The sequence below is a fragment of the Microcaecilia unicolor genome, chromosome 2, assembly GCF_901765095.1.
Source record: "Microcaecilia unicolor chromosome 2, aMicUni1.1, whole genome shotgun sequence".
NCBI classification, from domain to species: Eukaryota; Metazoa; Chordata; class Amphibia; order Gymnophiona; family Siphonopidae; genus Microcaecilia; species Microcaecilia unicolor.
Window position 1 is genome coordinate 174277150 of NC_044032.1, and position 13362 is coordinate 174290511.

Sequence of the window (13362 nt, forward strand, 5' to 3'; positions counted from 1 at the left end):
ATCCCAAAGCAGTGTGTGATTTGTAGTGCCTGATCATGTTTGTTACCATACTTGCTTCCCCAAAAAAGAGGACACAGAAGTCTCGCGAGGCTGCTTCAACTCTTGGCGGCCATTTTGAATCGGCGCTGGGACCGGAGTCAGCAAGAAAGTCTGCGGGCAGTCCGGGCAGGAAAGAGGGGGCTCTTTCCTGCCCTGAAGAGGCCACTAGACCACCAGGGCAGTACAGTAAAGGGAGAGGCAGATAGGGCACCACTAGGTGCATCCGCCAGCTTGTTTGTCCGCAAATCCGGATAATGGGCAGGCTGGCAAAACCTGCCCAGTTGCCCGGCCATGTCCTCAAAAAGAGGACATGTCTGGGTAAAACCGGACATATGGTAATTCTAAATGAAATCATGTCACAGGTTATGTTTTTGTTATGATTTGTCATCAGTATGAATGTACTTATTGTAAACTACCAAGAGCTCTATGCATTGTACCAGTTATAAATGCTTTAAATCAATCAATCAGTACTGTAGCAGATCCCATAATGCAAAAGGATGTGGTGGTCGGAAATCCAGGATTGTTCCAAAATCTCCAGTCTGGAACCGAGTAACTTGGCATCTCTGGATCTGGACTGTCCCGAATACCATATTCAAAAGCAATCCTCGAGTTCCATGGAATAACTTGTTTTAGCGGTTCACGTAGAGCCTTGTTCTTTATTAAACCAGCAAACAAATCACACCAACAACTTTCTGACAAGCACACGAGTAAGGACATCATGTGGCTTAGCCGCACGCACCGCCTTAGTACCCGCACGGCTTGCCTCGGGGCGTTCTGATTGTGGAGCGTTGGCGTTGCTCAAACAAGCTCTTGCGATGAAAGAGCTTTTACCGTCCGGCGCGCGGCTAAATTGTACCTTTTGGGTACCCGTCCCTCTTCTCCCATTGGGTACGCGCAAGGAGAGGACCTGTCCTCCTTCCAAGGTCTTGCCTCCTTGGGTACGCGAATTGCGTCAGCTGACTAGGGTCATATGATAGGTGCGGAAGCGACCAGAGTCAGGCAGGATGGCTGCTGCGCCGATTGTTAAAGCGACTGCAAGGTATCTAGTGTTCAGTCACTTCAGGAGGAGATAGTTATTTTTCTCACGTGGTAGTGACAGCTCTCGTTTGATTTCGATGCCATGATGTATGTATTGGTTCACCCCGTTTCAGTTCCCCTCGCATTAGTATTTGGCTGAAGTTCTTGCTATTGAGTGGTGCTTTGCTGCTGAGACTTCAGAACGGGACAAGTATTAGACGTGCTAGGGCTCAAGAATAAAATTTGAGAGAGGATCCAACAACCACCTGCAGACTATGCTTTCTTCAGTTTTGGCAGGCTTGGTGCCCCTCCCCTCCATGGCATGGTGACCCAGAGCAGTTGCCTTGGTCTTATCACACTAATACTGGCTCTGATTGACTACCACTGCGAATTCAACAATTGTTTTTGATTATATTTAACTTTTTTTTGATAGTGATGTATTTTTGTGAAGTTTCATATGTGTAAGATAAGTGATATTCCACATGTTTCTTGCCAAGTCTCTAGATTATAAATTTAAAAAAAATTTTTTTAAGTGATAGGCAAAATACAGAACCTGTATTGTATTTATGGAGCTAGAGTAAGAGTAAAAAAATTTGAATGGGATTCCTAGGGTTGTGATTGAATATTTGATATTCATCTATCCCATATGTTGGCGGTCTTTTAATAAAGTGCACTATAGTTTTGCATTTAGTACACCTTAACAGCAAAAATTAAAACATGTTAAATGCAAAGGCTGTGCAGTAATTGTTGAGAGTGTGCCCAGCATGTCCTCAGCAATTACCACACTTAGGGCCCTGTTTACTAAGCTGTGCTGTAGGTGCAGTAGCATTTTTAGCGCACGCTAAAGCTACAGACACCCATTCCTTTGGGTGTCTTTAGCATTAGCGCACACTAAAAACGCTAGCACATCTTAGTAAACTCCAACTCCCCCTTCATTTTTCCCCAGACTCTAGCTGAGTATTTTAATGATAAGGTTCACAAGATTAAACTTGAATTCTCAACTAGGTCACCTCCACCTCTCCTTCCCTTAGTCCATTCTCTCAACCCTCCAATCCCTGCCTCCTTTTCTTCCTTTTCTGAAACCACTGAAGAGGAAACTACACATCATATTTCCTCCTCGAAACTAATTACCTGTTCCTCTGAGCCTATTCCCACATATCTACTTAACACTATCTCTCCTACTGTCATCCCTTTTATGTCATATCCTCGGTCTTTCACTTTCCACTGCGACTGTTCCTGATGCCTTCAAACATGCTGTAGTCACACCACTCCTTAAAAAACCTTCATTGGACCCTTTCTGTCCTTCCAACTATCGCCCCATCTCTGTCCTCCCTTTCCTATCCAAGATACTTGAACGTGCTGTTCACCGTCATTGCCTTTACTTTCTTTCATCTCAAGCTGTTCTTGATCCACTTCAATCTGGCTTTCGCCCCCTTCATTCAACCGAAAGAGCACTTGCTAAAGTCTCCAATGACCTGTTCCTGGCCAGATCCAAAGGGCTCTATTCTATCCTCATCCTTCTCGATCTATCTGCTGCTTTTGACACTTTATCACAGCCTACTCCTTGATATGCTGTCTTCACTTGGATTTCAGGGCTCTGTTCTTTCCTGGTTTTCTTCTTATCTCTCCCAGCGTACTTTTAGTGTATACTGTGATGGATCCTCCTCTACTTCTATCCCACTGTCAGTTGGTGTACCTCAGGGATCTGTCCTGGGACCTCTTCTTTTCTCCATCTATATTTCTTCCCTTGGTACTCTGATCTCATCCCATGGTTTTCAGTATCATCTTTACGCTGACGACTCCCAGATCTACCTCTCCACACCAGAAATCTCAGCAGGAATCCAGGCCAAAGTATCAACCTGCCTGGATGTCCCACCGCCATCTGAAAGTAAACATGACCAAAACTGAGCTTTTTATTTTTCAACCTAAACCAACCTCTCCTCTTCCCCCATTCTCTATTTCTGTGGATACCACTCTCATCCTTCCTGACTCATCAGCTCGTAACCTTGGGGTCATCTTCGACTCCTCCCTCTCCTTCTCTGCAGGTATTCAGCAGACTGCTAAAACCTGTCATTTCTTCCTCTATAATATCACCAAAATTCGCCCTTTCCTTTCTGAGCACACTACCAGAACCCTCATCCATATTCTTATCACCTCTCGCTTAGACTATTGCAACTTGCTTCTCACAGGTCTCCCACTTAGCCATCTCTCTCCTCTTCAATCTGTTCAAAATTCTTCTGCAAGACTAATATTCCGCCAGTGTCGCTATGCTCATATTAACCCTCTCCTCAAGTCACTTCACTGGCTCCCTATTCGTTTCCACATACAGTTCAAACTCCTCTTATTGATTTATAAGTGCATTCACTCTGCAGCTCCTCAGTACTTCTCCACTCTCATCTCTCCCTACACTCCCCTGTAACTCCGTTCACTGGGTAAATCTCTCTTATCTGCACCCTTCTCCGCCACTGCTAACTCCAGACTCCGTTCCTTCTATCGTGCTGCACTATACGCCTGGAATAGGCTTCCTGAGCCGGTACATCAAGCTCCATCTTTGGCCGTCTTCAAATCTAAGCTAAACGCCCACCTTTTTGATGCTGCTTTTAACTCCTAACCCTTATTCACTTGTTCAGAACCCTTATTTTATCATCCTCACTTTAATATTCCCTTATCTCTTATTTGTCCTGTTTGTCTGTCCTAATTAGATTGTAAGCTCTGTCGAGCAGGGACTGTCTCTTCATGTTCAAGTGTACAGCACTGCGTACGTTTAGTAGCGCTATAGAAATGATAAGTAGTAGTAGTAGTAAACAGGGCCCTTAGAACTGCATTAGCACTTGTAAACCTGGTTCCAATTAGTGCAGATGCACTTAGTACCTTATGTGGAGGAGGTATTAAATGAACATACGTTAACTGCAAAAGTGAATGCAGTACATACCCATGTCCTGCCTAGTTCCCAACATGGAGGTAATGTGCGAATTAGTGTGCACTAACTACCAAGCCACCACAGTAATAGTTGGTGCATTTGTGTGGAAACTGTTATTATGCTCTAATTTGTGCATTAACTGCTTAGCTTACTTTAGTAAAAGGGTTCTCTTGTTACTTGGGGGGTGGGGCCCTTTTACAAAGCTGCAGTAAGCACTAATGTGTGTTTACCACAGCAATAAATGGTATGCAGGGCGCGCTGAGCCATACTGCAGTAATTTTGCCATGTGCATGCACTGAAGGTGGCGAGGGCATGTTCTGTGCTAATTGGTTAGCAGAGCTACATTGCTGCATGCTAATTAGCATAGGTTTAGTGCGTGAGCCCCTACCACCTACAAAATAGTGGTAGGGGCTCACGCACTAATATGAACATTAGCACGTGGCCATTATTGAAAAGTCAGAAATTCAGCGGTAAAAATGGCCTTATCGCATGGGAATGACCTGCATAAGGACATACTAAGGCTACTTTTTACCGATGTTTGTTAAAGGGCTCCTTCTTATTTATTTATTGCATTTGTATCCCACATTTTCCCACCTATTTGCAGGCTCAATGTGGCTTACAAAGTTTGTTATGACATAGTCCTTCCATGATATCAGATACACTTAGTATTGTATAGAGATTAAATAAGAGAAGAGAAAAGGAAGGTGTTAGGCAGGATAGTGTGGAAGGTGTACTTTAATAATTAGAAGGATTGGTGAGGTAGTTTTGTGAGGTTATGGGTTCTCTTTATAGGCCTTGTTGAAAAGATGTGTCTTCAAAGATTTGCGGAAGTTGGTTATTTTGTCAATAGCTTTCAGGGCTGTAGGTAATGCATTCCAAAGCTGTGTGCTCATGTAAGAGAAGGTGGTGGCGTGTATCAGCTTGTATTTTAGTCCTTTACAGCTGGGGAAGTGCAGGTTGAGAAATTTGCAGGATAATCTTATGGCGTTCCTGGGGGGCAAGTCCACGAGGTTTAGCATGTAGATCGGGGCGTCTGCACGAATGATTTTGTGTACAATTGTGCAGATCTTGAACACAATGTGTTCCTTGAGTGGGAGCCAGTGAAGTTTCTCTCTAAGATTCTCTCTAAGATGCTGAGTCATGTGTTCAGCACAATACAGGTGTCTAGAAGTAAGATATCACAAGATAACTAGATAATGATTTTATCATATTAATTATTTTCAGTTGTTATAGCAGAGAGGCCTTGGCTAAAATTGGGATAAGGGATGGGCAATTAGGGTGGGCCATAGAGGGAAAATGGCAGTAGATAAGACAGGCCCATCTAGTCTACCCAATTCAATTTTTGTAGTATTGCCTTAGCTTCATAATTAATCTGCCTTTATGTTTACAGAGAAGGATCCTTTGTGTTTTATACATGTTTCTGTGAATTGTTTTTGTTCATATGCCCACCACCTCTACTGACAGGTGGTTCTATTTATTTGTTTATAAAAAATATTTTAGTCACCCACTACCAAAGAATACAGCACTGAATATAAAACAATATGAAAGCACCATGAGAGACAATGTACAAAACACTTTACCACGCAACAGAGTTCCTTTATTCTCCTTACCCTACTTAAGTTCCCCAACTTACAAAAACTGATCCTATGATCAGAGGTGGCTTTCTCATTAGGCAGGGTGAAGTGACTGCTTTAGGTGACAGATTTTTGTGAGGGATAACAAGGGCTCCCAAACACCCCTGTGACCACCTTGCTTTTCTTCTGAGTGGGAGGAGGTTACATTCTTCCTTCCCCAGGCTCAGGTAGATTCATGGTGCCCATACTACTGCTGGGAGAAGGGGAACTATCTTGTGGCTCTTATTAGCAAGTGGCATTAAAAGTGAAAGAAGCGTGGACATCTTTCAGTTCCTGCATTTGCACAAAGTTTGTCAGTTTCACCCCCAATGAAACAGGAACTCTGCGTTGGAGAAGGCAGGACTTGCTGATGTTAAGCACATGCAGGAACTCAAGATCCCCACGCTGCCTTCCAAGTTTGTAGTATGGCAACTGAGAAGAAAGATACTTGCAGCCGTGAGTAGGGTAGGGAGGAGAGATGTTCCACTGGGGTGGAGGCTGGAAGAGATGGTGAACCCAAGGGCTGGGAATGGGAATGGAAGTAAGGCGAAACTTGGTGTTTGGAGGTTTAGGGGTGGTGGTGGTGTGGAGGGAAGCAAGTTGGGATGCTGGACCTGAGGGTGGAGGTTACGAAGGGAAGCAGGGGGAAGATGTTGGACCTGAGGATGGAGGTTAGGAAGGGAAGCAGGGGGAAGATACTGGACTGAGGGTGGGGAGTGGGAAGGAAAGCAGAGGGACTATGCTGGACCTTAGGATGGTGGGGGGGCGGAGCCAAGATGCTGATCTGTAGAGGCTGGGGAGGGAAGTTGGGAAGGAAAGCAGAGGGAATATGCTGGACTTGAGGATGGCAGGTGGAAAGGGAAGGGGAGAGTCAAAGATGCTGGATCTGTAAAGGCTGGGAAGGGAAGTTGGGGTGGGGAAGATGCTGGACCTGAGGGTGGGTTTGAGAAGGGAAGCAGGAGGAAATGATGGACCTGAGGGTGGGGATTGGGAAGGGAAGCAGTGGGAAGGATGCTGAATTTCAGTGTTAGGGTGGGAAAGGAAGTAGCAGGGAGATAGGTGATAAGGGAATCAGCTGCTTCCCTTCTCACTGACCACTAAGGTCCAGAGTTGGGGAGATTGGAAGGATGTGGACCCTTAGTGGGTGGTAAAGAACGCAAGAAGGAGATGTTGGACCTGGGATTGGGGGTTGGGAAAGGAGAAAAACAGGAAGAAGCCTCTACGTAAATCCAAGAGAAAGCAGAAGAGGAGAGGATAACGCACTGGCTTCCAAACGGGAGTTTCAAAACATAGGTCTTTATTGAGGCACCAACAATAGACCCCATGTTTTGGTGGATATGCCCGGCTGTTTCAGGGGTCAATTGTAATACTTAAGAGTCTGCAGAGCTTTGTGTAGTGTCCTAACTTGAGCAGCTTTGTAGAGCAGATTTAGACAAGAATCACCGTGGAGATACTGCTGGCGCTGACGCAATCCAGTGGTATTTCTGCGGTGATTCTTTCAATGCTCAGACTTCTATGTAGAGGTAGAGTCTTTTGCTAGCTGGTAATATTGTGTTTGTACCACAAATTGTAATCAGTCCACCTAACTGTATGCCACATTGAAACAATGCTATATTGGAAAACGTGGGATATAAATGCCAAAACAAATAGATAAATCAATTGGCTCTACAGAGCTGTCTCACATTTGGGCACTACGTGAAGCTTTATAGCCTCTTAAGTGTAATTGATGCCTGAAGCAGGCGGGCATACTTGCCGATACTCAGCCCCGTGTTGGGTCTATTGTTGTTGCCTCAATAAAGACCTATGTTTTGAAACTCCCGTGTGGAAGCCAGTGTGTTATCCTCTTCTGTTTTTGGTTGGGAAAGTAAGCAGAGGGGAGATGGTGGGCATCAGGTTTGGGGTTAGGAAAGTAAACAGAAGGGAGATATTGGACCTGGAGTTCTGGGTTGGGAAGGGATGCTGAGGGGAGATGCTAGACACTGATATTCTCTCCAAGATGCACGGCAGTCCTCTACCAGCATTTCTACCAGTGGTAGTGGGGCAGCAGTGTCATGGTTTTAGTCACAGAGGACAGATAATTTCTTGTGAATTCCCAGCAGACCTTCCTCTTTCCAGTTGAAACCATCATATTCCTGCACCTCTCCCAGTGATAGGAATACAGGTGAGGGCTACTGTACATCTTAGAGGGAATACTGTTGAGTACTGGGTGGGGGGGGGGGGGGGAGAACAGCTAGAGTGAGAAGAAAGCTGCAGGCCATGCGGGTAGAGAGGAGATGCAAGACACAGGAGTTAAGGGAAGGAGAGAGTGAACGGCTGGGGAAATAAATGGAAAGCTACTGTTAAATGTAGATAAAAAGGAGGGATCTTGAAGACTAGATTGTGAGGAGGCAGCTGAAATTTGAGTGTACAGAGGCAGAAATATAAATGGGGTGGGGGAGGAAAGCTGAAAGGGAATGATTAATGTCAGAGATGGATGTAGGGGAGGAAGTGAAGACAGAAAGAGAGACAAGAAATGGCATGCTTGTTTCTAGATGTCTACATAATGCAAGCAACTGATCCTGAGAAGATAATAAAGCTCTACCAGGGCTATACACAGTCTATCCCTCAGAAAAGCAGAGGAATCTTCATGAAGTACACAAAAAGCAAACAAAAGCAGTTTGAATGACATGGTATGAGCAACTGGCAGCCAGTGTAGGTTCTTTAAACAGGGGTAATATTTCACACACACACACTTAATAAAGCAGGTAGCAGTGTTCTGTAGAAATGTAATGTACACAGATTAGTCCTTTAGAACGCTTATATACAGAGAGAGCTTTGCAATAATCTAATCATTCCAGCTTGAATAATGGTTGCCAGATACGCTTCTGACAGGTAACGCTACAAATTCCATATACAGTGCAGATGCCAAACAGCAGTCTGCATATGCGTCATCAATTCCACATAAAATAGACCCAAAGTTCTTATTTCAAGCTTTATTGGAAGAGCGCATTCATTTACTTGCATCACCAGAGGCTTCAAATTAAACCTGCCTTTGTAACACAGAATAACCCTGATTTATCCCTATTCAGGCAGAGTTTTTCACAGCCATTCCTAACCTGGACCAGATGGTGAGCCAACAAACCTAAACTGCTAGTATAATGTATGCCTGCCCACAGAAAATATTTATATTGTTTGCTTAGAAAAAATATTGCTGACATAGCTGGGTGATCAGGGCAGCTAAGACTTCGCATGAAAATTCAGCAGGTCTCCAACCATTCATTCACCGCCCTTTCTATTAAGAGATTGTATCCTTTATTAATTTGGTGTCAGGAAGGAAATAAAATACCCTGTTTCAGATAATTTCTCTGTTTACTGTTAAATTATATTTAGTTATTTCATTTGGTGTTAACTGCTTAGATATACAGTATATGCTGGTCAGAGGGACACGATACTCTTCCCTTGTCAAATATCTAACAAAATATGTGCAGCCCCATTTTAGATAGGATGTCCAGGTCAGGACATGTAAAAATCCAGTAGTATTTTAGAAAAGGATTTGCTAACATAGAACCTTTTCTAAAATACAAACAGAAATACCCATGTATGTACCAGCTGGGTGCAGGAGGAATTGCCATTTTACAACTGTCATTGCTAAAACAGCCATTGGAAACAGATTCAGTGAATTGCACAGCACAAAGTGTCAGCAAGGTCTCTGAAATAAGCCTTTGCAAAACAGGTCCCTATCGGGACCTTTGCCTCTTTGAAGCAACAGTTTTGGTGCAATATAAAGAATTGTTTGAAACAACTGCGGATCCGGTTCCTTATGAAGAGTGAACCGGCGGAACAGATATATCAACATATTTCGATGTGATTCAGTTGTGCGCCCTAAGCTAAGTGCTATTTTCTATTATTCTAATTATTTTTTTTGTTTGGCAGATGTTAGTACATAAGTAATGCCACACTGGGAAAAGACCAAGGGTCCATTGAGCCCAGCATCCTGTCCATGACAGCGGCCAATCCAGGCCAAGGGCACCTGGCAAGCTTCCCAAACGTACAAACATTCTATACATGTTATTCCTGGAATTGTGGATTTTTCCCAAGTCCAGTTAGTAGCGGTTTATGGACTTGTCCTTTAGGAAACCGTCTAACCCCCTTTTAAACTCTGCCTTCACCACGTTCTCCGGCAGTGAATTCCAGAGTTTAATTACACGTTGGGTGAAGAAAACTTTTCTCCAATTTGTTTTAAATTTACTACACTGTAGTTTCATTGCATGCCCCCTAGTCCTAGTATTTTTGGAAAGCGGGAACAGGCGCTTCACATCCACCTGTTCCACTCCACTCATTATTTTATATACCTCTATCATGTCTCCCCTCAGCCGTCTCTTCTCCAAGCTGAAAAGCCCTAGCCTCCTTAGTCTTTTTTCATAGGGAAGGCATCCCATTCCCGCTATCATTTTAGTCGCCCTTCGCTGCACCTTTTCCAATTCCATTATATCTTTCTTGAGATGCGGCGACCAGAATTGAACACAATACTTAAGGTGCGGTCGCACCATGGAGCGATATAACAGCATTATAACATCCTCACACCTGTTTTCCATACCTTTCCTAATAATACCCAACATTCTATTCGCTTTCTGAGCCGCAGCAGCACACTGAGCGGAAGGTTTCAGTGTATTATCGACGCCGCCGCCCAGATCCCTTTCTTGGTCCGTAACTCCTAACGTGGAACCTTGCATGACGTAGCTATAATTCGGGTTCTTTTTTCCCACATGCATCACCTTGCACTTGCTCACATTAAACGTCATCTGCCATTTAGCCGCCCAGTCTCGTAAGGTCCTTCTGTAATTTTTCACAATCCTGTTATAAAGAATAATTAAAAGGTTTGATGTTTACTGGATCTACCTAACTTTTTTGGGAGGTTTTTCTAGACTGATGATGACTTTTTGACCGATCACGTTACAAGGCAGCCGTAAGAAAGTTTGAGCTCCGATACTGGTGATCTGGGTCTTCAAGAGGTCTTTTCCTCCCTGTTTTTTGAGAACAAATTAATTTGCTTCCTGTATTTCCTATATACTTACCATTAGTTGTATTTAGAAGTGTTCTATTTTTTGTGTGGTATTTGGATCCTTTTTTTCTCTTATTGCTAAAACATCAACAGAGACAACTCTGCAACATGCAGGTCTTTAAATATAAGCACTTACACATATAAGGTGGTGGTTCAGCACCTAGGCATGTATGTGTGCCATTTAGGAAACCTATACATCTAAATGATCACAATTAAATACAGAGGCTGCAATCATTTGATACTATTAATTGGAAGTGGAAAAAAAGCACTAGGGAATAAAAGGGGCAACCTTCCCTAATCCCTCCTGTAGAGTACTGTCTAAACTGAGCATTTTTACAATATCTAGGAGCTGCTGTAAATTCTGACATTGATTTCTGTGATCATAGATGTGTATTCTCCTGAAATAGGGAATATACATGTATAGGTTTTTGTTCCACCCAAACCATGTCCCTTGCCATATTCACACGTTGCAGATTAATACATGTAAATCTATCTTTCTAAAATGAGATTTACTGTGTTTATTTGATATATTTATGTATATGCCAGTGTGACTCGCAAATAGGGCTTCTAAAATAAGAGCCTTTGAGGCATATTTTCAAAGCACTTAGCCTTCCAAAGTTTCATAGAAACCTATGGAACTTTGGAAGGCTAAGTGCTTTGAAAATATGCCTCTTTATGTACTAATTTGAGTTAATTGTTTCTTGGTGATTTCAGTCCCCAGTTCTTAGTCTGACCCAAGGGGAAATGCTTGGGTTGCTGCCATGGTTTTGAAGTTTTGAATTAGTTGATGTAGTATATCTAGACTTTCAAAAAGCTTTTGATAAAGTTCCTCATGAGAGACTCCTGAGAAAATTAAAGAGTCATGGGATAGGAGACAATGTTCTGGTGTGGATCAGGAATTGGTTATTGGACAGAAAACAGAAGGTAGGGTTAAACATAGTAACATAGTAGATGACGGCAGAAAAAGACCTGCATGGTCCATCCAGTCTGCCCAACAAGATTAACTCATATGTGCTACTTTTTGTGTATACCTTACCTTGATTTGTACCTGTCCTTTTCAGGGCACAGACCGTATAAGTCTGCCCAGCACTATCCCCGCCTCCCAACCACCAGTCCCGCCTCCCACCACGGCTCTGGCACAGACCGTATAAGTCTGCCTAGCACCATCCCCACCTCCCATCCACCAGTCCCGCCTCCCACCACCGGCTCTGGCACAGACCGTATAAGTCTGCCCAGCACCATCCCCGCCTCCCGCCACCGGCTCTGCCACCCAATCTCAGCTAAGCTCCTTAGGATCCATTCCTTCTGAACAGGATTCCTTTATGTTTATCCCACGCATGTTAAATAGTCATTTCTCACAACCGAGGATGGTGAACAGTAGAAAGCTGTAGGGTGCTATTTAACATATTTACAAATGATATGGAAATCGGAACAATGAGTGAGATTAAATTTGCAGATGACACAAAACTGTTTAAGGTTGTTAAAACACATGCAGACTGTGAAATATTGCAGGAATACCTTAGGAAATTGGAAGACTGGGCATCCAAATGAGAGATAAAATTTAATGTGGACAAATGCAAGGTGATGCACATCGGAAAGAATAATCCGAATCATAGTTACCTGATGCTGGGGTCCACCTTGGGGATCTGCACTCGTCATTGTAGATAATATGCTGAAATCTTCTGCTCAGTGTGTGGCGGTGGCCAAAAAAGCAAACAGGATTCTAGGAATTTGTTGGACTTGTGAGTATTTGTACCAAGTAGAGCGCTGCTGAGCCCGTTACTTGGACTAGGTTCTGCTTGGCGGCTGGACAACCCCGGGTTTCACCTGTGCTGACCGCCGTTCCCCAGAGGTTGAGCCTCTAGGTGCGGGCGGCCTGCAGGACTTACGAGACGGAGCTGGAAGCGGGGTGGTGAACGTTTTGGCCAGGCAGGCAGCAGGCAAGAGAGTGATCCAGGTACAGCCAAAGTCAGCAGGCAGGGGAGTAATCCAGGAACAGGCAATGTCAAAAGGCAAGCAGCAGGCAGGGGAGTAATCCAGGAACAGGCAATGTCAAAAGGCAAGCAGCAGGCAGGGGAGTAATCCAGGAACAGGCAATGTCAATAGGCAAACAACAGGCAGGAGGGTAATCCAGGTCCAGGCAAAGTCAGTAGGCAGGCAGCAGATCAAGAGAGTAATCCAGGTACAGGCAAAGTCAGTAGGCAGGCAGCAGGTCAAGAGGGTAATCCAGGTACAGGCAAAGTCAGTAGGCAGGCAGCAGGTCAAGAGGGTAATCCAGGTACAGGCAAATTCAGCAACGAGGGACAAGTAGATAAGAAACAAACTACTGAGCAAGTAACACCTACCAAAGTAGAAGCCGAAGCATGGAGTCCAGGAAGAGCTCAGCTGATAAAGTGCTGGCATCTGGCATCAGCAGGAACCAGCAGGGAGGAGGAGCACAGCCATAGGATAAGAGCAGGGGGAGGAGGAACCGGAAGACCAATAGGGGAGAAGCAAGGGAAGCCAGGCAGAGAGAGCAGACACAGGTGCATGGAAGCAAAGCAATTAAGGAGCCTGCAACCACCGCTCTCTGAACAAACCCAGAGAAAAACTAAACACACATGGCTCAGAGCAGTGCCAGTCAAGTGTGCGTGTCGACGGGACCCCGCGCAGCCTGAGGATGCTGCTTGCATTGAGGTAGGGGGCATGACAGGATTATTAGGAAAGGGGTGGTGAATAAGACCGAAAATACT

At 44.3% G+C, this 13362-nt stretch overlaps 1 protein-coding gene across 2 annotated transcripts in view; it reads left to right on the forward strand.

Moving 5' to 3' along the window:
- The first annotated feature begins 979 nt into the window (after positions 1 to 979).
- The window catches only part of COMMD10 (COMM domain containing 10), a 340599-nt gene continuing 328216 nt past the window's right edge, over positions 980 to 13362 (forward strand). The window contains exon 1 of one of the 2 annotated variants that reach the window (XM_030193511.1): positions 980 to 1078. In XM_030193511.1, coding sequence (XP_030049371.1) covers positions 1044 to 1078 — 35 coding nt within the window. In that variant the 5' untranslated portion in view covers positions 980 to 1043. The remainder of the gene's footprint in view (positions 1079 to 13362) is intronic. The other variant, XM_030193512.1, reaches the window with a different exon arrangement.